We start from the raw sequence: 26,850 nt of genomic DNA on the forward strand, positions 1-26,850 counted from the left end.
CTAAAGTAGAACCAAATTTCTAGAGTATTATAATCTCTTCAGGATACAAAGTTTAAGTGATAATATGTGAGAAACTCAAAATAAGCCATTTACATGTTATAATTTTTTTATAGGTCTGGCTTGAATCTTTAGCTATTGAATTCCTTTTCTATTCTGATCATTCTGAATTTTCTAAGTATCATATAAAAATGGAATGATTTTGGTTTTTTGCAGATGTTTCTGGGGATTGTTTTATATTAATTTTGCCCAGGTTTTTATGTATAGAGTTCTTTGTTTTTTAAATAAACTTTTTATTGAACAGCAACCTACAGATAGAAAAGCGCACAAATCATAAGTGTTCACAAAATGACTGATTAGTCATCTTTCCGAAGAAAAAACAGAACTTTCTGGCATCCCAGAAGATTTCCCATGCCCTCTTCCAGTCACTACTCCTCCTTCTTTGTAAGTCTTTATCGGAAGATTTATATAATTATTTTCCAATTAATGACCTGAAATGAGTGTCACCCCTTAATCTTTGTAATTTGTTATTTCTGTTTATTAGCATGATTAAATGCTGTGGCAATGGCAGTATTTTTGAAATTAAAAATGAATGAGCTAACTTTCTGATTCATGAGACTCTAGGCAGCCACAAGGTTTTAACGAAACAGAAGAGTTTGAAAGTACCTGCCATCCAGATTAGTGGCTTGGACAGCTGCAAATACTTTGGTTTTTAAAGGTAATCCTATACTCGGGATGATTAACTGCTGACTGTAGGTTGAATCCTGGTAATGAAAAAAGAAAGAATGCATCATTGCCTTCCCAACAACAGCATCCTTATCACTTAAAACAGCAATGCCATAAAACAGAGGGACAAATCAGCGTAAACCTACCAAACCAACTCCAAAAAGGACCAGTTAATCTTCCAGTTCTTGTCGAAAGTGCCCTAAACCATCCAAGAAACAAATTCATTTCCACACATAAATCTTTTTCCCCCAGTTTACCAAATCTGATGGTAAATGATCAGTGCATTTAAATTATACTCAACTGTGAATAGTCAATGGTTAATATTTTGTTTGTTTAATATTAAATTGTCAATATTCAGCTTACTTAAATTAATAGTCCGTTTATTTAGAAAGTTTATCTAAATTATATCTGCTTTAGTTTAGGCCCTTTGCCTCAGGAGTTGAATGTCTTTAATACACTTGAAAATATTTACCCCAAATCACTTCTCTGGCAATTTGAAATTACCAAATTTAATAGAAAACCAAAAAAGAGACCAACATGTTCTCCAAGTTGCCAAAATGCATGCCATGGAGTTCCTGAACCAAATTCCTTGGTGGTTGCTTACAGATGGACACCTCAGGACTTGATTCTACTTTTTTACCCTTATTTGAGACTAATCCTAGAGAGCTTATCTATCACTCCCCAATGTACCGTAAATTAAAGTAGCAGATTAACAATTGAGAAGTTATCTCTTTAACTTGTTAATAAAGGGAAAAAAGGAAAAAACATTGTGGAATGCAAAAAAAAAAAAAAAAATCTCCTAAAAATGTAAGCTGTCAAATCATTTAGTCTGGAGGCAGATTGTTTCCCCAAAATTCAGTAACTCTGAAGATATTCAGCAAAGGAACATTTTTAATGTTTGTTATGAAGTCTCAAAGTCATCAAGTGAGGCAAAATACAGAGCATATGTTTCAGAAGGCTGGAAAGAAGGCAACAGATTTTGAATTTTGAAAATTAAAACAAAATAGTTTGTATGCTTCACTTTTGAAAAAGATGCAGTCATGTGGAATATTTTGTTCTCAATAAGCCAGATAAATGAGGGGTTATATGCTGTACTTATTTCCTTTATTTCTGTGATAAATAATAATAGTTCCTCTAGCCATTTCTGACAGGTAGTATTCTTATTTAATTATCTTTCTGGCTCCCTTTTCCAACTTCTTCAAGGAAACTGCACTTCATTAACTATACAGCACTTTCCTCTTATACTTGCATTGATATTGTGCAGAAGAAACTTCCTCCCTTACAAGTATCATACTGCTGAGTCATTTGCAAATGATGTGACTCAGCTGTTGTTTAACCAAGACTCATCAAATTTGTCCTAAAATTGTTTCTAAAAGGTAATTCTCTGACTTTTAGTAGTTTCCTTTACTCTTTTTAGTACAATATTGTCTCTAAAATAAACTACACTTATTTTATATTTTTCTTCAACTTTTAAAAACATTCATAATTATCATAACCTTATTTCAGATTTACCGTTTTTATATCTGTTCAGAAGACGTTGGTATTTAGGTACAATTTAAATTCACAAGGTCATCCTCACTTTCCTTTTCTGCAGAGCAGAAAACTGATATATGTATATTTCACAGAAATAAGACCAGAGTCCTACTCAAAGTAAGCCACACATATGGAAATAGCATAGTCTATACAGACATTACTTCTTATAAATAAATTTTCCTAAGTACATTTACTAAATCTCATAAGACATAGAAATAAACAATTGCACTGAATCCAAATTGTACAGGTACAACTTTCCTCTCCAAATGACTAACCAGAGAATAGGAGTAGTAGGTATGTAATATAACTTTCATTATTCTTAAAGGTTAGAAATCAGAAGCTGCATGGCCCCTTATGGTTGTAAAATAATATTTAATTTGAAATACCACAATAAAATTACATTTGGGTAGCTAAATGTTAGTGTTTCAAACAAATATGATTTTGGGTCAATTAGTGAAAGTATACTACAATTTTTTCCTGTTATAAATTACTACCTTTGTAATGCCTTGTAACATGGCGAAATACTATGACTGTAGCATGTTTAAAAAAATAGTTTGGGCCCCTGGCCAGCTCGGTTCAGTGGTTGAGTGTTGATCTATGAACCAGGAGGTCACGGTTCAATTCCCGGTCAGGGCACATTCCCTGCCAGGGCTGCGGGCTCGATCCCCAGTAGGGGGCGTGCAGGAGGCAGCCGATCAATGACTCTCATCATTGATGCTTCTCTCTCCCTCTTTCTCTCCCTTCCTCTCCCTTCCTCTCTCTGAAATCAATCAAAACATATTTTTTAAAAAAAATTTTTTTAAAGGAAAACTGTTTAAAAAAATAGTTTGGGGCAGTGAAACTCTTCTGTAATAGACATTTGTCAAAATCCGCAGAATTTAGAACGTTAAGAGTGAACCTAAATGTAAACGAAGGACTTCAGTTAATAATATATCAATATCGGTTTATCATCTGTAACAAGTTTACAGATGATAATAATAGAAGAAATTGGGTTAAGGCAGAAATTGGGAAGTCTCTGTACTTGTAGATCGCTTTTTCTGTAAACCTAAAACTGCTCTAAAAATAAAGTCTATTCATTTAAAAAAAAATAGTTTGTGGGGAAATGGTTGAATTCTATGAAATAACTGGTTAGCAAATGAGTTTTAAAATTCAATTTAATTTTCATTCAACCATTAGTAATACTTTTATTGCAAACTGATTAAAAAGTAGAAGTATTTTGGCACTACTTATTTCATTGATAGTTCAATATCCAACAACCAGTTACCTTTTACCATTAAAATCTTAAGATTATCATTAAATTATAGGCTTTTGTTTAGCATTAAGATTCCAGAAACTCTTGGAAGAATTATGTCTAGTAAGCAACAAGACTATTACATTATTTCTAATAATAAAGGAAAGACCTTAACAGCAAAGTTCTCCTCAAATTCTCGTTTCTAAATTTTGATATTCTGCTTTTCCAGTGAGAGAATAGTTTAATTTCACAGAAAATAATTATATCATTAAATGCCATGTGGGTATATATTTCACTTTTTTTAAGATCAGGAATTGTCATTCTTGTTTCACTCAATTATAGTAAATAATAGTGAATGCACACCAGTCACCTTGACTGAAGGAGCTTACATAGGTAAATCAACAAACAGAAATTTTTCAATTTAAAAATATTGTTTACAACAATAATAAACACCTGGTCGTATTGGGAGTGGATACTGGCGCATATTTGCTGAGGTTGTAGAACCAAGTAACTTGGCAACTTCTTACGTAAGAAAGTTTAGAAATGACAGAAAATCATACCAACAAAAACAATCTTCATTCCAACACATTTTAATTTGTTGTTTAGAACTCTGCGGTGTCAGATGACAAACTTATAAACATGATTTTTTTAAATGCCTTTGGAAAATGTCCCACTACAATATTTATAGCTCATTATATTCAAAGTATAAAGCACTGACTTTTAAATCAGCTGCGTGAATTATAACTCAGTGCGATGATGACATGAATAATAATGTAAAAATCAGATTCATAATTTACAAAAATGTTGGTTGATAGATTGAAAAATTGATATTTAAATCAGGCATTTAAAATGTATGAATAAAAATTTTTAATCAACATGAAAATATCATTTAGAGGATTAATGTTAGAGTTATAAATAGAAGTCCATGTATTTTTCACATTTTGCTGCCACTGTTGATATTTACATGATGAAAGTTTAGACAGTACTATGTAGTCAACGCAAATTATTTTAAATGTGACAGAACTGACATCAATCAGAAGCCATATTAAAGGTATTAACACATTCATCACCAAGCATGCCTTCAAGAGAAGCAGTTTGGACGTTTCCTATTTTTATATCACAAAATTATTATTCCCCAAATCTTGACCTTATGGCCACACACACACACACACACACACACACACAAATAAACATATACATTTCAAAGTAGATAGACACTTGGGATAACTGTGCAGAATCACATTTATGAAATAAATTTAAGTCATTTATCAGCTTTTGGGAAATAATAAAGTTTTTATTACACCTTTATCACTAAGAAATATGAAAATGGTAGGAAAGATGGATGTTACTGAAGTATATCAAGGTTAACGTGGCTTTCAGTAGGTTTTTATATAAAAGCCATCGGCATAAATGGCCCCTCGGAATCGTGAGAGAGAAAATAACATCCTTCACCCATCAGCTTACGTTGTAAAGGAGCAGGTTCAAGGTGCTGACAAATGTACCGTTGTTTTCTCTCACAGAAATAGCAGCTGAGGACCTAGAACAAAGTTAGGAAAAAATAAAAAGCACAGATGAGATTTCAAACTAAAAGTTTCAGCTCTACCTCAATGTTAGATTTAAGGCACTAAAATTTGTAAATAAGCCTGACATACTTTTAAGTAAGCCTGGCTGGAGTGGGCATGGGTTTAAATCACTGCAGGCAGAAAAAACAAGAGCAGCCAAGTAAAGACAAACTGTGCTTTATGATTTTACATATAAAAGCATCTTTACCTCCCATTTTGTGTTACCTATGTGAGACTTTTTGCAGAAAAACGTCATTCTGAAAGAATTTGAATCTGATACATTAGTTTGGCTACTCTCAATAAATTTGTTTTCATCAATTCTATTAGAGTAGAAGTTTCATGAGATCAGGGATTTTGTTTTACTTTGTGCACTACTTGAACATTGCATCATATATATAGGTGTGTAATAAATATTTATTCAATGATTGAATGAATATCCATGCACAGTGGAGCTCAGGTATGTATTTAGTGGGGAGACAAGGGGTGGACAGAGTAAGAGACTGTCACAGCCTAATGACCTGCTTTCCTCTACACCTGTACCTCTTAGACTCAAGGCCTTTCTTGTCTTGTTTTCTACATTAAAAATGTGCTTTTGACGAACATGTTTATCATCATTGTGCCATTTAAATCAGCTATGAATATTTTTATCTAAAGCAAAATGTGTTCTTCACATTCCCTTGTAAATAAGATTAAACAACAACTACACCTTTGTGACAGCAAACCTTGGAATTGGAAAGGGAAAGTTTCTCTAGATCAGCCCATTTTGTCAAAAATATTTGAGAAATCCCGATGTTTATGTTGTGATGTGGATACAACCCTGTCTTGGAATATGTGCTTTGGGAATAATGAATGAATATAACTGTTACCAAAGATTATGACCTGTCTATGTCTGGAGCTCTTTGGCTCTGGGTGATGCCACCTGGGCAGGTAACACCTCAGCAGGAGGCATAGAGACCCCAGATTCTGCAGCAGCCTACGGGAGAGACGGAAGCCCAGCAGGCCCCAGCAATGCAGCGCCTGCGTGTTCTACACACTGTAACCGCGACAGGCCCTTCTGGACGGCACCAGCACCCAGAGTTCTTGGGTCCCTGGGCAGTTCCGAAGGGTTGTGAGGAGAAGCCAAGGCAGACACCTGATTACTTTGAGTCAGGTTTAATTTTGGAGGAAAATATATATAATAAATATATAAAAAACATAATACCTATTATATCTTTTGAGCTATTTATATGAGTCATAACAATTTAGGTAGATGATAGATAGATAGATAAGACTTAATCGGGTTTCCATTACATTGGTTTGGCTACTCTCAATAAATGCTCCTAAATAAATCCCTATACATCTTTTTAAGGCCTCTAAGGATAAAAAATGACTCAAACATAAAGACAATACAAGACAGCAGGAAGGAAATGTTGAACTTACGAAGCAAGCTGTGTATTATTAACCAGATATTCCAAAGGATAACTACAACTAAATTTGTAAAGAAGCCCAGGTAGATAGCTGATGATTGTTGGTGGATCGGGAGTATCAATATATCCTGAAATGTTTCCTATTTGTACTGACGTTGCGTTTCCATAAGCGCTGACTCCAGGCACTGTGGATACCTGTCGGAATGGTAGATCAGTGGTTAAATAGCTTTATATAAATCACTGCGTTTCATATGCAAAATAAAACATTAGACCAGATCATTTCTAGGGTCTGCTTCAGCTATAACATATCATGATTTCAAGATTAAACAAACATAATGCTATATTTAAGTAATTATATGTGTAATTACTTTAAGTAACTAAATGAAACTTTATATTTGCCAAAGACAGTTCATAAATAAAAAAGGAGAAATATATATTCGGAGTGCTATAACAAGTAACTGAAAATGTTCATGACAATTCCAAATTTTGTGGCATGGTTTAAAAGACCCCTATTCTTTTTTTTTTTTCTTTTGTAACTCTAATCCACTTATTTTTCCTGTTTTTAATTTTTTAAATTTCTCTTTATTGTTGCAAGTATCACAGATGTCCTCCTTTTCCCCCCCACTGATGCCCTCCACCCTGAATCTGCCCACCCCACCCCCAGGCCTTCCTGTTGTCTCTGTCCACGGTTTATAAAAACCTCTGTTAATACATTTTTGTTTTCCGCTTCAGCTTCATATCTCCAGGCTCCCACTGTTGGTTATTGATGTTCCAGCCCCAAGGCCTTTATTGGTCTGGACTTTGTGCAGACTCCTTCTGCCTCCCCTTTCCCCACTTCACCAAGACATATCCTACTCCTCCCCTGGGTCTCATTTCCCTAGGAAATTCTGACCCCCCGCCCCCCCACGCAGTGCCTGTCTCCGTCACAGCAGTGGCCAAGGGCATGAGCAGCCTCCTGACTCAGCAGGCCCCTCAGCCATAGTCAGACCCCCTTCCCTTGTTCATTGCATCTTCAGCAGAGCACAGTGAGGCCAGCATCTTGGGGCCCCCAAGATAATTCTGGAGAAATGATTTAAGGTCACACATTTTCTGAGAGTCGATCTTCTCAGCCAGGTCTTCCTCTGTGGTACATGGAGATTCCCATTTCCTTCCAGGGCAACAGTTCATATGTGGGTTTCAGGGGGATCATGAACTCTCAGAAGTTATAAAAAAAGTATTGTCCATGTGTGTATTTTCCTGGGACTGATGAGCTTTCACTATATTTTCTAATCCCACTAAAATTTAAGAACGACCATTTTAGGAATAATCAATAATGTTCTTGACTTCATAATACCATAGAGGAATACAGCCTCTTTCACTGTGTCAAATATGCATAGAACACCTAATAAATATTTTCAGCATATATTACAGGGACTTGTAATGCTTAATTTTGTACAACAGAATAAACTTTATGCATGAACCTAGGAGCACATGGGCAAAGCTAATGCAATTATCCAGCTAATTCATGAACAGAGCCAGAATCATTATGAATGAAAACATTTTGATTCAAATTCAAGTAATTTAGTAGTCTACTTAATTTTTCCCATGTAGGATTGTCCTTGGAACAGATTCCAACGCTGGTGACATCTAAGACAAAAACAGAAAATAGATCTTTCTCTCCTCTCACCACTGACCTGGCTGCTAGCTAAACACACCAGTTCTGTCTGTGAAACACACACACATACACACACACACACACTTGCTGGGCATTCTACCTGAATCGTTTTGTAGGCAGCAGGGCAAAACTTAATTAAATCCAGAGACAAAAGCTTAGTGAATGAAAGTCCTTGGGGTATGGTGGGAGGAGAGGAAAGGCTGCCACATACCACAGGGACTCCCCCCACCAGGGAACAAACATGTAATAATCAGTCTGCATCACTACCCCTGAGGCTACTTCATAACTTCTCTGCACACAACTCCGAGAGATGAATAAACATTTATAATAGAGAGTCAGCAATGCTCAAGCTGCAGGCTTGGGAAGGTCACGGACACAATATTCTAACTGACCCCTAGGAAGAGATAAAGAAATGTCTTTTTTCTGTTGCCCCTTTCTCACCAAGTCTTAAAATCTCTGCCCTTAGAATAAGCAAGCCTTCCCCTTAATCCAAACAATAATTTATGAAGAGGAAAAGCCAATTTCTCTTCCTTCACTAGGCTAAGTGGTCATGCTCACTGCAGCTCCGTTTTGTCTTTGCTAGGATTTATCAACAAGATTTTATTTAAACAAGCAAAATGAAAAATAGTACTAAATGAATTTCAGTGCAACACTCCCAGATCATAACATTTTTACTTCAATTAAATGTAATTCCCAGGAGAGTCAATGGCTTATTCAATTCTACTTTTGGTGTTCAATGCATGAATAAGTAAATGAATAGCGTAGATTTGTAGTTCTCATTTCAAGAGGAGATATTTGAAGTGATGTTTTGATATTCTCAATGACTAGAGAGAGTGCTGCTGGAATTTCATGGGTAAGATTGGGAATGATAAGCATTTTGAAATTCAAAGGACAGTCCCACACAATGAAGAATTTCACACCAGATATGCTGACAGCCCTCTTTTACAAAACACTGGTGTGAATTATTCAATGTTAAACATAAAACCTAGACAGTTCTAAGTTTCCCCTTCTATATTTCATCTTTCTTTCTGAATGAGGTCACTAAGAAGCAATAGGCCAAGTGATTCATTGCCAAACTCACTGGAACAAACAATTTCTGTATGATAAGATGCTTCCATAAAAAGCGTGAGGAACGTAGCTAATGACAAACTGTAGAGAAATATTCATCAATGTCGCTCACACAAAATAATGTTGCCTAGTGTAGCAAGGCCCATCTCAGGCCCCTCAACTGCCCAGCTACAATAAAGAAAACCATTTTTGGAAAAATAAAATTGTATGTTTGGGAGCAGAAGCCTCTAGCAGGCAAAGGAAAGTGATTTGTTCAGTTTTATTGGAATTTTTTTCTTGAAAGATAGATTGAACTTCTGATTATTTCATGAAATGGGGAGGTTTTTTTTAGTTATGACCTCAAGCCCAGCACACTATTTCACAGGAATCTTACCACCAAGTTATTGCCGCAGCCCTCCAAGGTGCTGAGATTGATGATGAAAATCACCACCGCGGGGAAGGTGTTGTTATTGATGAACCCCCTGCAGTGGGAATCCCCATGCCTTCCGTTCAGGGCAAGATCTGTTTCAGAATAACCGGAGAAAAGTACTGTGCAAAAATTAATCTTCATCGTAATGGCCTGCACCCCACAGTAGACGCTGATATCTCTTTCAGCTGAAGTAAAAATACATAAAAACAAACAAATATAAGTCACAAAAGCACAGTGGAAGATACATTCATTTGCCCTCTCAATCTGTTGAGCTCGTTCCTGTATTTGAATACACCACGATCCGATGTGAAAGGTATTAAGAAAAGTAGCTAGAAAAAACAGTCTTCAGTTTAGTTACTTAGGGAGTGATCTTTAGGTATAGAAATTAGAGTCCATCTCTGTTTCCCTATATAGTAGATGTGCATTACATGTTGGTCGAGTATTATCAAACGGTTAGAGAATTGAGCAGAAAAAAATCAGGTTACTGAGGAAATTCAGAACTGAAGTAACTGAATTATTCAGATCTCCTGTCTGGAGTCGTGAGGCTCACCACAAATGATGCCTGTTCCCAGTGTAAGGAAGAAATAGTTAAAATCCACCCTAAGCCAAAATTGTTGAGCACTTTGCTATTTTGTAACTTATCTTATCCAGGACATAGAAACAAAAGCCATCCATTAGAATTCTATTTTATTTTTACCTATATTAAATCACCCTAGAGAAAGAAAATGAAAAATAGTGTGCTGATATGGCAAAAAAATTGCATAGCCTACTCTAAGAAAAGTTTGCCAGTCACTATGCCTCAGTAAAAGGAGCTAGGTATGGAAAGGCTAAACACAGCATGGTTTGCCATGACTGTAAGTTAATAGTGATGGGGTCCATTCTAGGCCTGTAGAGGTAAGCGCACACACATACACACACACACACACTTTTCATATCTCTAGTTAGTTATTTTTTTACATGTAATGAAGAAAATATGTGTAGAAAATAGAGAGGTTGCCTACCAGCTAATTCACCAGAGGCAAAAGCATTTACTTTTATTGGTACCTGTTAAAAGTTGAATTGTGCCCTCCCTCCAAGAAAAAAATAAGGAGCAATGATGTACAAAGTGCCAGGACCTCAGGTTGTGACTTTATTTGGAAACCCAGCAATTCAGATGTAATTAGTTTAGCTGAGGTCGTACTGGAGTAGGGTGGGTCTCTAATCCAATATGACTGGTGCCCTAAGGAATGCCATGTGAAGAGAGAAACACAGAGAGAAAGCCCAGTGAAGACAGAGAATTGGAGTGAGGCATCTATAACCCAAGGAGAGCCAAAGATTGCCAGCAAAGCTGGGAGAGGCGAGGAGGGATTTACCCAGAGGGAGCATAGCATAGCTGGCTAATGCCTTGATTTTGGACTTCTGACTTCCAGAATTGTGAGACAATAAATTGTCAATGATTAAAATTACCTCACTTGTGGCACTTCATGATGGCAGCCCTAGGAAATTAATGCAGTAACCTTGCCACTTTTTAACACTCTGTTTCACCACTTTGATAAAGAATCCAAAACATGCATGAGCTTTTTGGACTGTGGACACAAACAAAATTTGAATAGGCTATTTGGAAAAATGCACTTGATTGTTTAAAAAGTAAGAAAGAAAGAAGGAAGGGAAGGAAGGGAAAGGAGGGAGGGAGGGAGGGAGGGAGGGAGGGAGGGAGGGAGGGAGGGAGGGAGGGAGGGAGGAAAAATAAAACATATTTTTGGTAAATAATAGGATATTCACCTAAGTAAATGTAAATGTTATTCAGGGCTTTTTGGCATATAATTAATTTTCTAAGGATAGAGGTGTTCAATAGCATATTTCTTTGGACTATTTGTTCTCTGCACAGTTTTTTGTTTTTGTTTTTGGGGGTTTTTTGGGGGGGTGTTGCTGGCAAAGTGAATCATATTTTGAGTATCTGAATAAGTCAGTATGGAAACTTCTATGTTTGATTATGATTTTAAACTCATTACAAAACAAAGAAAACTTTTTCATGGCCAAAAGGCAATATTAGGCTATTTTTTTAAATTTATTTCTTTTTAATCCTCACCAAGGATATTTTTTCCATTGCTTTTCAGACATAGTGGAAGGGAAAAAGAGGAAGACAGAGAGAGACACTGATGTGAGAGAGACACATCATTTGGTTACCTCCCGCACACAACCTGATCAGAGCCTGCAACTGAGGTATGTGCCCTTGGATGGAATTGAACCTGGGACCCTTCAGTTCGCAGGCTGATGCTCTAACCACGGAGCCAAACTGGCCAGGGCTGGGCTAGTTATTATGGAAAAGTCCAAGCAATATTCCCCTTGTAGGTAGAACAATAAAATGAATTCATTATGAAGTACACTTTACTAATATAGAAAATAATAAATACCACTGTCAGCTGAGAGAGCATCTACCCGTCTTCAGCAACGTTAACTGTTTAAATGCAACTAAGACTTTTAAATGATGCTCTTTCCTAAAAGAACAGAGTTCATTTTAACAAAGGTTTATTGAGTGCCTACCAATCTCAAAATGCTTCTTAAATCTATTGATTTTTCTCTCTCCTGGTGCTATTCCTTGGCCCATGGTACCATTACCTTTTCCCCTGGAATATTACATTAATTCCCTAATGGGTTTCTTTACTTCTCCTCTTAACCCCTCTCATTAGCAGAGCCATTAATACATAAATCTAATCATGTCACCTCTTTGCTCAGATCTTTAATAGCTACGCACTTGGGCCAAAAGTCCAAATCTTGAACCTGCTCCCCAGGCCTCTCTGTGATCTGCCGCCTGCCTGCCTCTGCATCTCCTCTCTCTGTCCTACCCCCTTGCTCCCTACACTTGTTTCACTGAACTTCTTTCTGTTCTTTAAAAGCCGTCACCCTCATAGAAGCCATAATAGCGGGTGTCTCCTGGGGTGGAACTGTCCAGAACAGAAGAAACAGGAAAAATTTAAGGGGTGATAAAACTGTTCTCTATCTAGGTCTGTGTAGCGATTTCATGAGTGGATGTGTGTGTTACAATCTCAAGATGTGCCCTGAACACTGCTGCGTCGCATCGCAAAGTGTGTAAAGTACTCCTCCGTACACTACAGCGAGCCTTTTAAAAGCCTACTGCAGGTTTCGCACCCAGGTCTTCAGTCAGCGCCCTTCCCTCTGCTCGGGATTCTCTTCCACCCAGGCTTTGTCCGAGAAACTCCTGATCTTCCTGCAGGTCTCAGATTTCATTGTCCTTTCCCCAGAGACTTCCATGATTTCCAATCCAAATTAGGCCATTCTGTCACAAGCTGTCATACTGCCTTAGGATTATCTATGTTTTTGTATAGTCGTCTTTTCATTAAACTGAAAGCCCTGGAAAGCAGGCAGTTTTGATAGTCATCAATACACTCCGGTGGGCGCTTAATTAATTAATTAATCACATACACTGAGGATTCCCAACGTAGTGGTCTTTGTTGTCAAGCAGATCGCTGTCCATGAGGGGAGAGGTGGCCCCCAGTAGCAGGAGGATTGGGCAGGGATATGGGGGCGTAGGAAGTGAGCCTCGCCCAGACCCGCTGCTTAGGAACAGCTTCCTACAGAAGATGGCTTTGAGCTGAATTCTGACGTATCGATAGGAGTTAGCTACAGCGAAAAATGTATAACATGGAGGGGACAGCGTCAAGAATGACCCCAGTGTGAAATATGCTCAGGCTGGCTGGGAGCTGGACAGTTCAGTTTTCATTAGGATTTAAAATGCAAAGGAAGAAATGGCAGGGAATGAAAGCAAGTGGCAAGGACAGAGGCAAGGTCACAGGGAAACTTTATGAATGAAACGGTCTCTGTAAAGTGACAAAATGCCTACCTGCGTGTAGGCGTCCAATTCTCAGCTACTGGAGAGCTCACTAAGAACTCTCTCTGGGCCCGGCCGGGGTTGCTCAGTGGTTGAGCGTCGACCTAGGATCCAGGCGATCGGGGTTTGATTCCCGGTCAGGGCACATGCCTGGGTTGAGGGCTCGATCAATGACTCTCTCATCATTGATGTTTCTATCTCTCTCTCTCCCTCTCACTTCCTCCCTCTGAAATCAATAAAGATATATTTAAAAAAAAAAAAAAAGAACTCTCTTTGGCATGTCATAAATATATCGAAGTGAATATACCCCATTAAATATGTTACAAAAAAGAAACACCATTCTTAACCTGGACCCACCGGGGACTCCAGCTTCCTCAGTTCTGTCTGAGAGGAGCTCGCTGGTGTTTACAACAGCTTTACAAACGGCGCTGATTGCTTTGTCCAGATGGAGAGCTCCCTTCTCCTTTCTGCTTTATCACTGAAGACTTGTAACCCCTGCAATGGAACTGAATTTGCTACAGGCTGATCCCCCTTGGAGATATGACAACAAACTAAAGGTTTTTTGCAGTGTAAGAAAAGAGATCTGTTCAAATCCATCCTAACCTAGTTTTCTAAAGACTTCTCACTGTCCCTTTCAAGGAACACATTTTTTCCTGGTTGTAGATACTAAAGACATCCATTCAGCACAATTTTTCCATTTGTGAGGCTCTGAGGGGGGGGAATGTTGCTTCAAGTTGCCAATGGGCAATTTCTGACAAAGGTAGAATTTTTAAATTTTTTTTAGAGATACTGAATAACAGTTGCTCTTAATAACTAAGTGTTTTGAGACTTCAATCCCTGCCTGAATTGTAATATCCCTTGGGACTATACTCAAATATTAAGCAACCCAATACATAACAACAACAAAAACCAACAAGTAAATGCCTTTAGATGTTGCATGTTTAGTGTTTGTGTTTAAAAATATTATGTTTAAGATCTCAGTCCTGTTTAGAGGTGATGTGCCATTAGGTTGCCAAAATGACAATTTTTCCCTTGATATTTAACCAAGCCAACCCTTTCATAGAAATTTAAAAATTACAGTATTCAATAGAATTCAGGTTAAAATAAAGAAATGCTCTGCACTCCTCTCACCTATCATTTGAGCAATGAGTTTGTCTCAGATTTTCTAAAATTATCAAATTTTAAATATCCTGTCATACTGTCTACCATCTATGTATAAAATTGTGTTGTGATTTAGGGTTCCTAAGATATGGTTACCATGTAAATGCTGGGAGTCAAGAGGGGGTGGATCCAGTTCTTTTTTAAAATTTATCTTTATTGTTGAAAGCATTACAGATGTCCCCTTTTCTCTCCCTTGACCCCTTCTACCCTGCCCCAGGCCTTCTAATTCTTAAAAATATCACTCTGCTTCTTTACCCACAATAAAGTTCCATTCCTAGACACCTAATTACACTTGTCCTTTTAGACATAATTACTGACAATACATTGGCAGCATATTATTAACATATCCAACAAATTTATGTCTAACTTTGTTCTTTTTCTCAACAATTGCATATTCAACTGGATAAAACTAACAGCATCTAGATGATGGTAAGTATTCCTAGCTGGTGACCCAGTGATTTTCATCTCATATTAATACTGTTAAGTTTAAGAACATTTCCTTTCACTAGTGTCAGAATACTTATTTTAATATTTTTTAGTGTTGCTTGGAATAATAAGGGCCCAGATCAATGCAGTTATTCAAATAATTTGCACAGCCATATTGTGCTATACAAACAAGCAGGGCGACACCCCCAAACCGGGCTGTCAGCTTTACTTAGCACTGCAAAGCAGTGTTCAAAATGTCCCTTCACCAATGATATAAAAAGTAAAAATCTGTATGAAAAGCAATTCTGGGGGTCAGTGTATAATGCAAAAAAACAAAACATGGGGTGCACAGGAACAGGAGTTGAAAACATAAAATCAATGCCATCACTTTCATACAAGCTAGAAGCTATTTATTTATTTCAAAATCTAAACTATATCCTGCTTCATGTCAACAACAAATTCAAGCAAAGTGTGTATTGCGTACATATTATCACAATAGAGTGATAATCAGTCTCTGTGCTAGACTCTGAAGATAGACATGAACAGGACTCCTTTGCTTCAAGGAACTTATGGTTCAGTAGAGGAGACAAAAGAAAACCAGACAATTATAATGCAGCCTCATAATGCTATAACAGAGGTCTCTATACCATGTTATATATAACCATGTCTTGGTAGGGCAGAGGCATTTGGAAAGAATTGTTAAGGAAAAAAATAGTTCTAACTGGCTAAATTTTTTAAGAAATTGAGTAAGGACTGGCATGAAGAGAAAGAGATGTCACACTGATACTCAGGTTTCTAGCTTTCATGACCCAATGAATTATTCCCTGAAATAAGAAGTAAGAAAGGAAAAAGATAAGCTCAGTTTTTGAGAGGCTGGGGTACATATGGGACATTCAAGCAGAAATATACAGCAGGTAGTAGGAAATATGAGATTAATATTTGGAAGATAGAAAAGAGTAAAAAATATAAAATTAAGAATCACCAAATACTCAACATGCCAATCATAAGCAATAATAATAGATGAACTACCCCTGAGAGCATTCAGATAAGAAAAGAAATAGGCTAAGAACAAAAAAATAATATCTACACTGTCCTTTAATGAGGCTCTCCCTCATTTCCCTGATGGAATATAATAACTCTCCACCTCACTTTAGCTGTGAGTCTACTATATTGCTTACATTATATCTGGGATGGATATTTATTTTCCCACTAAATTATGAACTCATTGAAAGCTCCAGGTTTTCCCAGAGTGCCTAAGAAATACTCAGCAAATGTTTATTAAAATATACTTGATTCAATTCTTTCGCAAACAGCATGCATGGTTTCTAACTTTTTAATATTAAGTCCCAAGATTCACAGACAAAAAAATTATGTGCACAATTAATAGGAATTTGTCTGGGCTGTTCATCCAGAACTCGTATTTCCTATCTGTACCCTGCCAACTTCCTGAGATGATTCCTGTTTTCAAAGTTTTAGACGAAAATTCAAATCCTTAATGTCAGGTATTTTCTGACTTCTAATTAAGAAAATTCAACCCATTAAATAATATGAATATAATGGATTTTCACTATTTGTTTGGGTACTTAACCTTTTTTAATGCATTCGTCTTAGAGACTAATTATCTTCCCTCATTATTAATGAGTTTTTTTTTAAAAAAGCATTTATCCTTAATAGTGATAGATTTGCTAATCCCTATTGTCATTAATTAATAGCAAGCAAGTGCGTGACAGCCGCCGAGGTTGGCAGAAGCACTGTGGCTGTGCAGTAACACAGAGCCAGCAAATCATCAGGAGTACTATGTCCAACCAGCACTGTTTATACGTTACTGTGCGTATGTGTTACCAGAGAGCCTGGTGAAAATGCAGATCCTGACTCAGTAGCTCTGCGTGGGCCCTCGACGGTGCATCCCTCGTGGGCTCCCAGGGATGCCAGTGCTGCGAGTCTCTCACTTAACCAGCTGAGTTCCTTAAGCACAGCTATATATTTTGACTGGGCAGAAGCTAAGCCTTAGGTAGATTCTGTCTGGTGGGATTAAACACTCCCACCAAATATCTGCTTGTATGATTCACGTGCTCACAAGGACAAATTTGTATGAATACGGGACAGGGCGGGAGAGAGAGAATCACCGAGCAGACGGATGTGTGTCATCTGACTTCCTCCCTGGTCTGAGGAACGAACTGGTTTAAATCTCAGCGAATTTGGAAAGCTTTCTGAGACTGAGCCCAAATAAGTCTATTCTAGTGCTCAGGGGGCAATGTGTGAAACTAAATTGGGAATAGGATTCATCTTCTCCTACCCCACCCCGACCCCATTCCACAAACCACGGCAGTTTAATAGCCGAAGGAACAAGACGGTCGGTCGGCCTCAGATGGCAGCTGCCCCCGGGCACTCGCTGCGACTGTGGAAAGAGACAAGGGGGAAGGAGGGGTGAGTCTGCTGTGAATAAATGGAGGCTCTGGGCCCTTCACATAAGGTGTCCCCATGACTGTGGCTGCACCTGTGTCCATGGTTCATACCTTCAGGGTAGCAATGGTTTAAAATCGACAGTACGAACCAAAATCCCTTCACTATAATAGGAGGGGGCTTTTCTGTATGCTGAGGAGTGCATTGCTTCCTATTGCCATAGAAACCTCACCTGGAAATCATTTACTTCCTGGTAGATATTCCAAAACTAATTTATACCATTTAAGCAGATTATAAGAGTAATTTATATACCATTTCCGTTTCTCTCTCTGTAAAGGGGGAGCAGTAATATTTGGCATTACGGAAACAGAATTGCTTAGAGAACAACTGCTGTATCTGCTACTTTTACTCATTTTTCAAAGTTACTATTCCTCTTAAGTTTGTATACAGATTGAGATTTTGTTGCTAAACGAGGGAGAAGTCCTGAAGGGGTACTTATATTTCATCTACAGGAAATGCCAGCCGCAGATGAAGAATTTAAAGTGGATTCGAAATTCAAGTTTCCTCTCTATGTGGAACAGGTTTCTTGCCACCTTAGTTTCCCACATCTGTGTCTTGTTAGCAAATGCAAGCTGTTGTTTTCGGTGCTGTAGCAACACTGAGGCAAGCTCTGCAGACTTATACTCACACTGGCTGCTCCAAACCAGAGGAGTTCGGTCATCTTTTTTCAGGAAGGGAAAAGCGCATGGGTTTTATTTCTAGGAGCAGAGGAAGTGAAAAGTTCATTCAGTAAAGAACTTTGTTATTGAAGTAAAGAAGGGTAGGGACTCTGAATTATTCAGTCACTGAACTTGCTGACTAATTGCTCTTCTCTCCACTGCACTTTATCACTGTAGATTAATCAGGATGTGATCAGCAATCGCTGCCTGGATCAGTTCTTCTGCCTCATCAGGTGCGGTAATTGCAGTCACAGCTGCAAAGCGGGAAGCAGGCATCCTCTCCTCAACCAGAGACCAAAACACTACCAGAAGGGGGAAGGCAGGAGAGCTGGCCTTGTCTACACAGAGGGCCAGAACATAGTCCCGAGGGTAATTATTCCATTATCCGCCCTTTGTCTTTGGGCACAGAACAATGCAAAAGTTAAGCAAAGCCTAACACAAAATCAGACCGTTCATTTTGCTTGACCAACCCATGAATTATATTGATTATATAGGTGATTCTCTATTTTATTTCCTGTGGAACACTAGTGTTCATTTAAATGTTTTTTTCCTTGTGATGAGAACTTTTAGGATTTACTCTCGACAGTTCTTACCTACATCACCACGTTGTACATTACATCCCCACTACTTATTTATTGTATAACTGGAAGTTTGTACCTTTTCATCACTTTCATCTAATTCTCTCAACCTCCACTCCCACCTCTCATAACCACAAATCTGGTCTCTTTTTCTATGAGATTGGGTTTTTTGTTTTATTTTTTTGCTTGCTTGTTTGTTTGGTTTTAAGATTCCAGACATAAGTGAAATCGTATAGTATTTTTCTGTTTGTCTTTCTCTGTCTGACTTATTTCACTTAGCACAATGCCCTCAAGGTTCATCCATGTTGTCACAAATGGCAGGATTTTCTTCTTTTTTATAGCTGAATAGTATTTCATACATCTCTAGACTTCTTTGTCCATTCATCATCTGTTGATGCTCACTTAGGTTGTTTCCATGTCTTGGTTATTTTAAATAATGCTGCAGTGAACTTGGGGTGCAGATATCTCTTTCACATAGTGATTTTGTTTCTTTCAAATATATACCCAGGAGCAGAATTGCTACACAATATGGTGGTTCTATTTTTAATTTTTTGAGGAACTCTATACTGTTTTCCATAGCAGCTGCACCAATTTACATTCCCACCAACAGTGCCCAAGGGTTCTCTTTCCTCTACATCCTTGTCAGCATTTGCTATCTCTTGTCTTTTTGGTGATAACCATACTAACAATTGTAAAATGATATTTCATTGTGGTTTTGATTTGCATTTCCTTGATGATTAGTGATGTTCAACATATTTTCACATACCTGTTCACCATCTGTATGTCTTCTTTGGGGGAAAAAATTATCTATTCAGGTTTTTGGCCAATTTTTAATTGGATTATTTGGTTGTTTATATATATAATTGTTTAAACTTAGTATTCAAAATTCACTTTTAGGCATTGTGGTTTGATGGAAAGAGTCCTAGCTTTTTTGGTTTTTTGTTTATTTGTTTGTTTTAATCTGTCAACTGCTAACTTTGTTGTATTAGATAAATTCTGTTCTTCAATTCTCTCATCATAAAATAAGAATTAAAAATGATTTTGTTTTCCTGTGATTCAGCATGTAGAACCTATTGCTTTCTTCCTGCTAATGATAAGTTATATAACACTGACTTACATTCAGTTTCCCATGACTGGTTAGTCACCATAAAACAGTGTCACAAAAGTTCTGGTGCCATAAACCTAATCTCTCCTTGATTGTGCATTTATCATTAAAGGCTTATTTGAGGTCTGAAAGTTTAGGTTAACCCTAGAAACTATCATTTTCCCCCCAAACGGTGCTAGTTCCAGGAGGTACCCATCAGTCACAGAGGTCAAATGCGTGTATCTATATGTTTCACTCTGGCCAGATAATTCCTTGGTACCCTCAAAGTCAACTGTGGTTTGAGTTTTATTCTAGGAAGAACACAACCATAATGTTAGTGCGGCATGTGTCTATTCCCTGCTATTAGCTTGGAAAGTCAAGAGTTAACCACCTTAAAATTAAATGGTATCTCTTAAAATTTGAAATAAATTAGACCGTAGTGTTTCCCTTGGCTCGAGGATAAATGCCATGGAAATTAAAGAAAATAGTTCTAATATCATGAAACACAAAGGTCAGATAGGGTGAGATGATTACTCTCATCATTATTAACATTACTTTGCATTTAGATAGCCCCTCTCCTTTGCCAGACTGATCTCATTCTAGCCCACTGCTCAGCAGATGAGCAGCTTGTGAAGCTCCTGATGACATCAAGGGTGACCCTGATATGGAAGAGGAGAGTGAGTCACTAGGGGAGTGAGCAATTAACCTCTAGGCTTGGTTTGCTCACTCTGGTCTTTTGCAAGCTACCTACAAAAGTAGATTTAATTAAAAATAATACCCATGTAAACTTAAAGCCTCTCATGGAACTTCTGATTTATCTGGATTTCATATTTTTTAAATATAAATTTTAAATTACAATATGTGTGTGTGTGTGTGTGTGTGTGTAAGTTTAGAAAAGTTGGACATTTGTTGTCTAAGCTGGATAGTACTAAAAGTGCTAAGTTATATAAAGACAAATACAAATTCAAAATAAGAGGCTTAGTTCTCTCTGTTGAAAAAAAAGAAATGACTTCTCCCTCCCTTTTTTAGATCATTTACATCAGAAAATTTGTAACTGTAAGTCCTTTCTTCTCTCCTTGAAATGTGTATTTATCTTGTAGACAATTAGACAGGTCTTTTGTCAGCTCTATGACCTAGAAATGTCTTTTTCAACAACCTGGGAAGCATCTCTTGGAAATGTAAACATCAAGGAAGAAAGCACCCCAGTGGGAGGCTGGGAGGGTGGGAGCCCAGCTTCAGCAGGATCCTTGCTGCCGATTGCAAAAGTACCTCCTTTCATAAAGATATGAGAATTTTATTTTTCCTCTGGATAAAGCCAATAGGCTAACACAATTACCAAGTAATTTTAGGATAAACTCTATGTGACAAATGGTGCTGTCAAGTTCTCTTACTTCAAGACTAGTTATTGTTTATCTTGAAAACATATCCATAATGGTTTGCATCTGCTTGGCTATATAAAAGGGGGAGATTTCTTTTCTGTCTTTGCAACCTCTTAGTGGATTGCCTGTGATGAGCACCGCATTCTGGTTTAATGCTTATTGAATGATAAAAGTGTTTTCATCTCTACTGTCTTTGTGGAGAGGATTTCTGGATTGAGAGATTTTGTTTTTAATCGTTTCCCCAACCATGACGGAGCTTTTATCAGGAATAATGGACTCAAGAGAATAATAGAATATACTCTGCCAGTTGTTCTTAACCATAAGTGTATATTTGACTCATCTGGAGGATTTAAAACAGATTCCCAGAACCATACTCTGAGATTCTGCCACTATATAGTTGGGGTGAAGTAGTAGAGTTCACATCTTAACAACTAGCCCAGGTGGTTTTGATGGAAGTGGTCAGTGGGCACCACTGTAATTAGATATTTTAACATAAGTTTTTAAATTTACCTTATGAAAAATTCTTTTGCTAATCCCTCCCTGGTTCATGTACATATTTTATTTACCTTTACAAATATATAACTGCAGCAGCAACTAGATCCTCTCTGCTAAGCAGTCTGTTTACATTTGGGCTTCCTTTCCCATCCATAACAGAGTAGGACTGGGCCACCCTTCTCAAGGCTCGGGCCCCTCACTCTCAGGAGAGCCTCTGCCTCCCGCCTCACTGCAGAGATAAAGACAATTAGCATCTCTCAGCTTCTCTGCCTGTGTCTTTTATTTTTCGTTCTTTCCTAAATCAAAGAAACAGCTATCGCTTTTTCAAAGTTAACTCCTCCAAGTATACCTTAAATCTCTTCCATATTTTACTTCCTCATTACCTCAATTATTTCATTATTAGCATTCCAAATCTCTGAATACTTCCCCTTTACTCCTGTATACTCAGTTGTCTCTAGACCTCTAATCCTAAAATTCTTCCTTTTCATTTAAATAGCTGAGTCAGGTTGCTCCTTCCTTTCCTTTCCCACCAAAGTTATCTGGCTAGTAGTCTATTTTCATACCTTTCATTTTCCTGTCCCTCCATTTCTTGCTCGCTTACTGCACAGGGATTCAGCTCTCACACAGGGATTCTCAGTTTCAACCTCTGTCCTCAGGCCCAGTGCATATTTCCTACCACTGGACAGAGGTTGCCACCCTAAGTTCTATAAGCACCTCAGATTCATTTTTTCCAAACCCAACTTTCTTTCCAAAATATGCAAGTGCCCTATACTTTTGCTGTCCATTAACAGTATCAACACCCAGTTGTCCAAGTTCAAAACATCCTCCAGTCCTCTCTTTCTCTCACCTCCCAAATCGCATGAGTCCTCAGGCGCTGGAGAGCCCACCGCGTTGTTTCTCAGAACAGCTCCCCCTGCTCTTGCCCCGCCACCGACTCCTGATGTTTCTCTCTGCAGCTAGTCCCTCCGGATGCCATTCTCTACTTTTCCCGCTGCCTGCTTTCTAAAACAAAACGTCACCTGGCCAAACCCTCAAAAGGGTACGTTTAAAAAGACTCAGTGGCTCTTTATTGCTTATAAAATAAAGACAAAACGCTTTTTATTACACAAATAGCACCAAGTATTCTTGTCCAAACAATTGAACCCAAATTTACTCAAACCTCTAGCTCTAATTAGTTTACAGGAGAATGTTAAATGATATGTCAGAGTCGCAGTCAACCAGATCAGAGTGTCAGAGTTCTACAAAACAAATGACCAGATTACTTAAAGAGATAGATAGCGTTTTAGAAAACCAAAGGACAGAGAGGAACTGTTATAAATTAAAATAGACTTAAGACGCATATTAACAAATGTGGGTGTTTTAGAAGCAAAATGGCTGAATATTAAATGATATTAAGGAATTGTTTATTAGATGTGCACATGAAGGTAATGATTTTTAATTTTTTTCATTATATATATTATATATATATATATATATAATATATATATGCATGATTATGAATTTATTGTAAAATATTCCATATGAATTTATTTTAAAATATTCCAGAGATGGGGTGGTAATAAGAACAAGAAAGATAAAACAAAATTTATAAATTTTGATAATTGATGAAACTGATAATCAATATAAGTACTCTTTTTATTACTCTCTACTTTTGTATAGGTTTGAAATTTTCCATAATAAAAAAAATATAAGACACTAGCCCAAAACACCATCATTCCTGGTATTCAAAACCTTTGACAACCTGCCTTTGCATAACTTTCTGGAATTACCTTTAGTCAGTCCCTCTCCTGACCTCCATATTTTACTTGGCCTGCGGAGCACCTGCATCCTCGGTCTGGGCTCATGCAGACATTCCTACACACTTTGGTCTTTACTCTGGAACAAGCCAGATTACCTCTCTGCAGATAAACTAGAAATCTCTCATCAACTACTTAACAACCTACTGATTGCTCTGTGCAAGTGTGTCGCCTTGGCCTGCTCCAGACATAAGAGTACTGGCAGGTTTAGAGAATGTAAAATGTGACAGAAGGTATTTCAGTTTGCAGGGAAGACTTGAAAAAGTAGTTTCAGATTGTCTAACTTTTATTTTGAAAATGTTGAACTGTGGTTCTATAACTTTATCTGACATGAAATGATGAATACCTAAATGAATTGTTGGATTTACTTGTCTTTGAGTGCAGATTTTAGGAACCTGAAAGACACGTCTATTAATATGGTCAAAATATCATATCTGTCACCATACTGATGGGTTGCTAAAAAATGTACTCTGAAGCTGGCCTTGTACTTTAGTGGTGACCAACATTTTATTGAAATAGTATTTTTTGAGTATTGCATAATATTTCACAATCATTTTCTTAAGTGTTGTTCCTAATAAGTCAATTAGCATATGTGAGCATTTTTGAGAGTCTGAGTTAAGTTATGAGGGGGAAAAGGCATAAATTAGGCAAATTTTGAATGAAGTTAGCCTCTCCCAATATTTTTCACATCTGTGAACAGCCATTATAATGATATTAACTATGATGAACACTTTGTATGTTAATGTGGTTATAATTTACAGCTCCAGAAAAAATTGTCTTTTGTCATTTGCCATTTGTTAATATCCACTTAATACAGAGGGGTACTCACCTCATTTTTCATATGTATTTAAATGACTTACTTTTCAAACATAATCACTCTTTCCAGATATAATTAGAGAAAGATTAGGCTCAGACTTACCAGGAAATCTACTGTGGAGGTTGGCATCACAGTTGTAGCCATTGAACTGAGCAGCCCCGGGAAGCACTCTAATTGTTAGAAGCAACAGCAACCATATCCGTTCCATTGCAAAACCTAGAAAAGAGTTACTTATCATGTGAACATCACCAGCCTTCACTCTTACTCTCTGGGAAGACTGAGGCTCACAGTTGGATAGGCAAGCAGTCTACGTTCATGCAGTCAAAACTCATTAAAGGCCCAAGGATTATCAGAAAAAGTTATTAGCAAAGAGGCAGAGATTTTGGTTACAATACTTCAAAATTATTTTCACTCCTGCCTGGCAGGCGTGGCTCAGCGGTTGAGCATTGACCTAAGAACCAGAAGATCATGGTTCGATTCCTGGTCAGGGCACATGCCCGGGTTGCTGGCTCTATCCCCAGTAAGAGGCGTGCAGGGGGCAGCCGATCAATGACTCTCTGTCATCATTGATGTTTCTATCTCTCTCTCCCTCTCCTTTCCTCTCTCTGAAATCAATAAAGAGATTTATTTTAAAAAATTATTTTCATTCTTTGGCTTTATTTTGCTAAGGGTGACAAAGCCAGGCTTTTGTAGCGGAAGAACTAAGGTATGAGTTATAAGATTTGTAAAGAAAAATTCTTTATTACAAATAGGAAGAACTGAAACCAGGTATTTGGCAGATTAGAGAAGCAGAGTTAGGCAGACTGACCAATTTGGACAACTCTGCACTCAAAAATACCAATAAACATCAAGGCGGAGGAATTTAACACTCAGGACTTGATTCTCAGAGAATTCTAATGCTCTTGATTACCAAATAATGTCAGGAAAATTTCCCCCCAACAAAGAAATTCCAGACTATTTCTCCAAACCAGTGGTTTGCATATCACTTTGTCGTGAACAGGACTAAAGCGAAAGGGGGAGCAGGAAAGCACCGTGTGAGGAACACACCATGTCCCTCCAGCGACTGCTCATTGGTGGGTAACAGGCCTGCTATAGACATAGGAAAACCTTGAATTCTTAGAAAAAAGTAATGGAAGGTGATTTTTTAAGTTGTCAATGTGGGTTGAATAAACAAATATAAATTCACTTGAATACTTAAACACCAGTCAGTCTGGTGTTCAATTTTTTCCCCCCTCAATGCCTTTTTACTGGCCTGATAAAGTTAAAGTATCTTCTAGGAGTGTCCAACTTATTCTTAAAGTATAGTCTGTTCACTAAAAAAAAAAAAAAAAAAATCTTTTGGGTTGGTGGTTTTGGTTTATGCATAAAAAGCAAAAATAAAATACAATTATAAATGATTGGCTCAAATAATTTAGTGCACTTTAAAAGCTTGAGGTTTGGGGAAGAAAATGATGTTTTAGATGTCCTTAAAGATCTGCCCTCGGATGATGAATCGTCTTTAGCAAAAGGAAGGAAATACATCTTGCTTTTGAATCATTTCAGTATAACAAGTTCATGGTGAACGACGTCACTTGGTGAGGATGTGGGAAAGGAAGGCATGACTTTATGCTCAAAAATAGTATGAAAAAATATTAACTCAATAGGAGCCTCCTTTCTTCAGCATTATAACATACTGCTCAGGCACAAACCTTATGACTTTGGTGAGAAAAACCACATGTCAGGTTAGTTCTGCTCCCCCAGGACAGAGCGTAAACAAAAGGCTCACGCAAAGGGCTGACCCCAGCCTGGGCTCCCTGGGCCGCACCTACACCTTCACTGTCTAGCCCCTCAAGACACTTCAGGTAAAGTCAGCCCTGCTCTTTCAGAGCCTTTAGAAGACTGCTGGGGAAAAGAGCAACTTGTCTCCCAAGGGCACGTTCCACCTCACGCACACCTGTCTCAGCCCTGCCACCCCCTTCTCATGGCGGGTGTCCCTGAGGCTCCAGACCCACACTGTTGCCTTCACTCCAGAGATGTCTCCCACCCCTAGGGATTCATGCAGTCAGGAATTTTCAACGGTGAGTTATTTTATTATTCCAAAATGCTTTCTAGATTTTATATTCTCTCATAACAGGAAAATAACATACTGTGCACAGAGGGCACTGTGTGCCAGACCATTTACCTATAGTCTCTCCTTCATATTCCTTATCATAATTGGATGATATTGGAATTATTAGTCCAGGTACAGAGAAAGAAAAATAAGTCTTAGGAAGTTTAAGTGACATGAAAAACAAATAGAGAAACTAGAATTCAACTTCAGGTCTTTCTGACAACAGTTTGCTACACAAATTACCTATATATCTTTTAGTAAATAAATTCAATGGGTTGTTGCTTTTTCTATGGTTGCCATTTATCATCAGTTGTTTTCTTTAGATATTTTAATGATGTAATCTTTAATAGATCTTTTCAACCTAAAATGAATAAACAAATTCTTATGTAGTAAATGTAGTATGTTTAATAGATATATTTTATAATATTAACAGAAGGGGGAGAAAATTATGTTTTTTAAAAGGGAAGGTAAGCCCTTATTGTGAAAAG

The 26,850-nt window shown here is 37.6% G+C and overlaps 1 protein-coding gene across 1 annotated transcript in view; it reads right to left on the bottom strand.

Annotated features, from left to right (window-relative positions):
• ZPLD1 (zona pellucida like domain containing 1) overlaps positions 1-24,511 on the bottom strand; it is a gene marked incomplete at both ends in the record, with an annotated part of 37,454 nt that extends 12,943 nt beyond the window's left edge. The window contains 5 exons of the mRNA XM_081138517.1: positions 664-761; positions 4,952-5,024; positions 6,469-6,650; positions 9,551-9,771; positions 24,376-24,511. Coding sequence (XP_080994643.1) covers positions 664-761; positions 4,952-5,024; positions 6,469-6,650; positions 9,551-9,771; positions 24,376-24,511 — 710 coding nt within the window. The remainder of the gene's footprint in view (positions 1-663; positions 762-4,951; positions 5,025-6,468; positions 6,651-9,550; positions 9,772-24,375) is intronic.
• Positions 24,512-26,850: the final 2,339 nt, after the last annotated feature.

The sequence above is a fragment of the Miniopterus schreibersii genome, assembly GCF_964146895.1.
Source record: "Miniopterus schreibersii genome assembly, chromosome: 5".
In the NCBI taxonomy this organism is placed as follows: domain Eukaryota; kingdom Metazoa; phylum Chordata; class Mammalia; order Chiroptera; family Miniopteridae; genus Miniopterus; species Miniopterus schreibersii.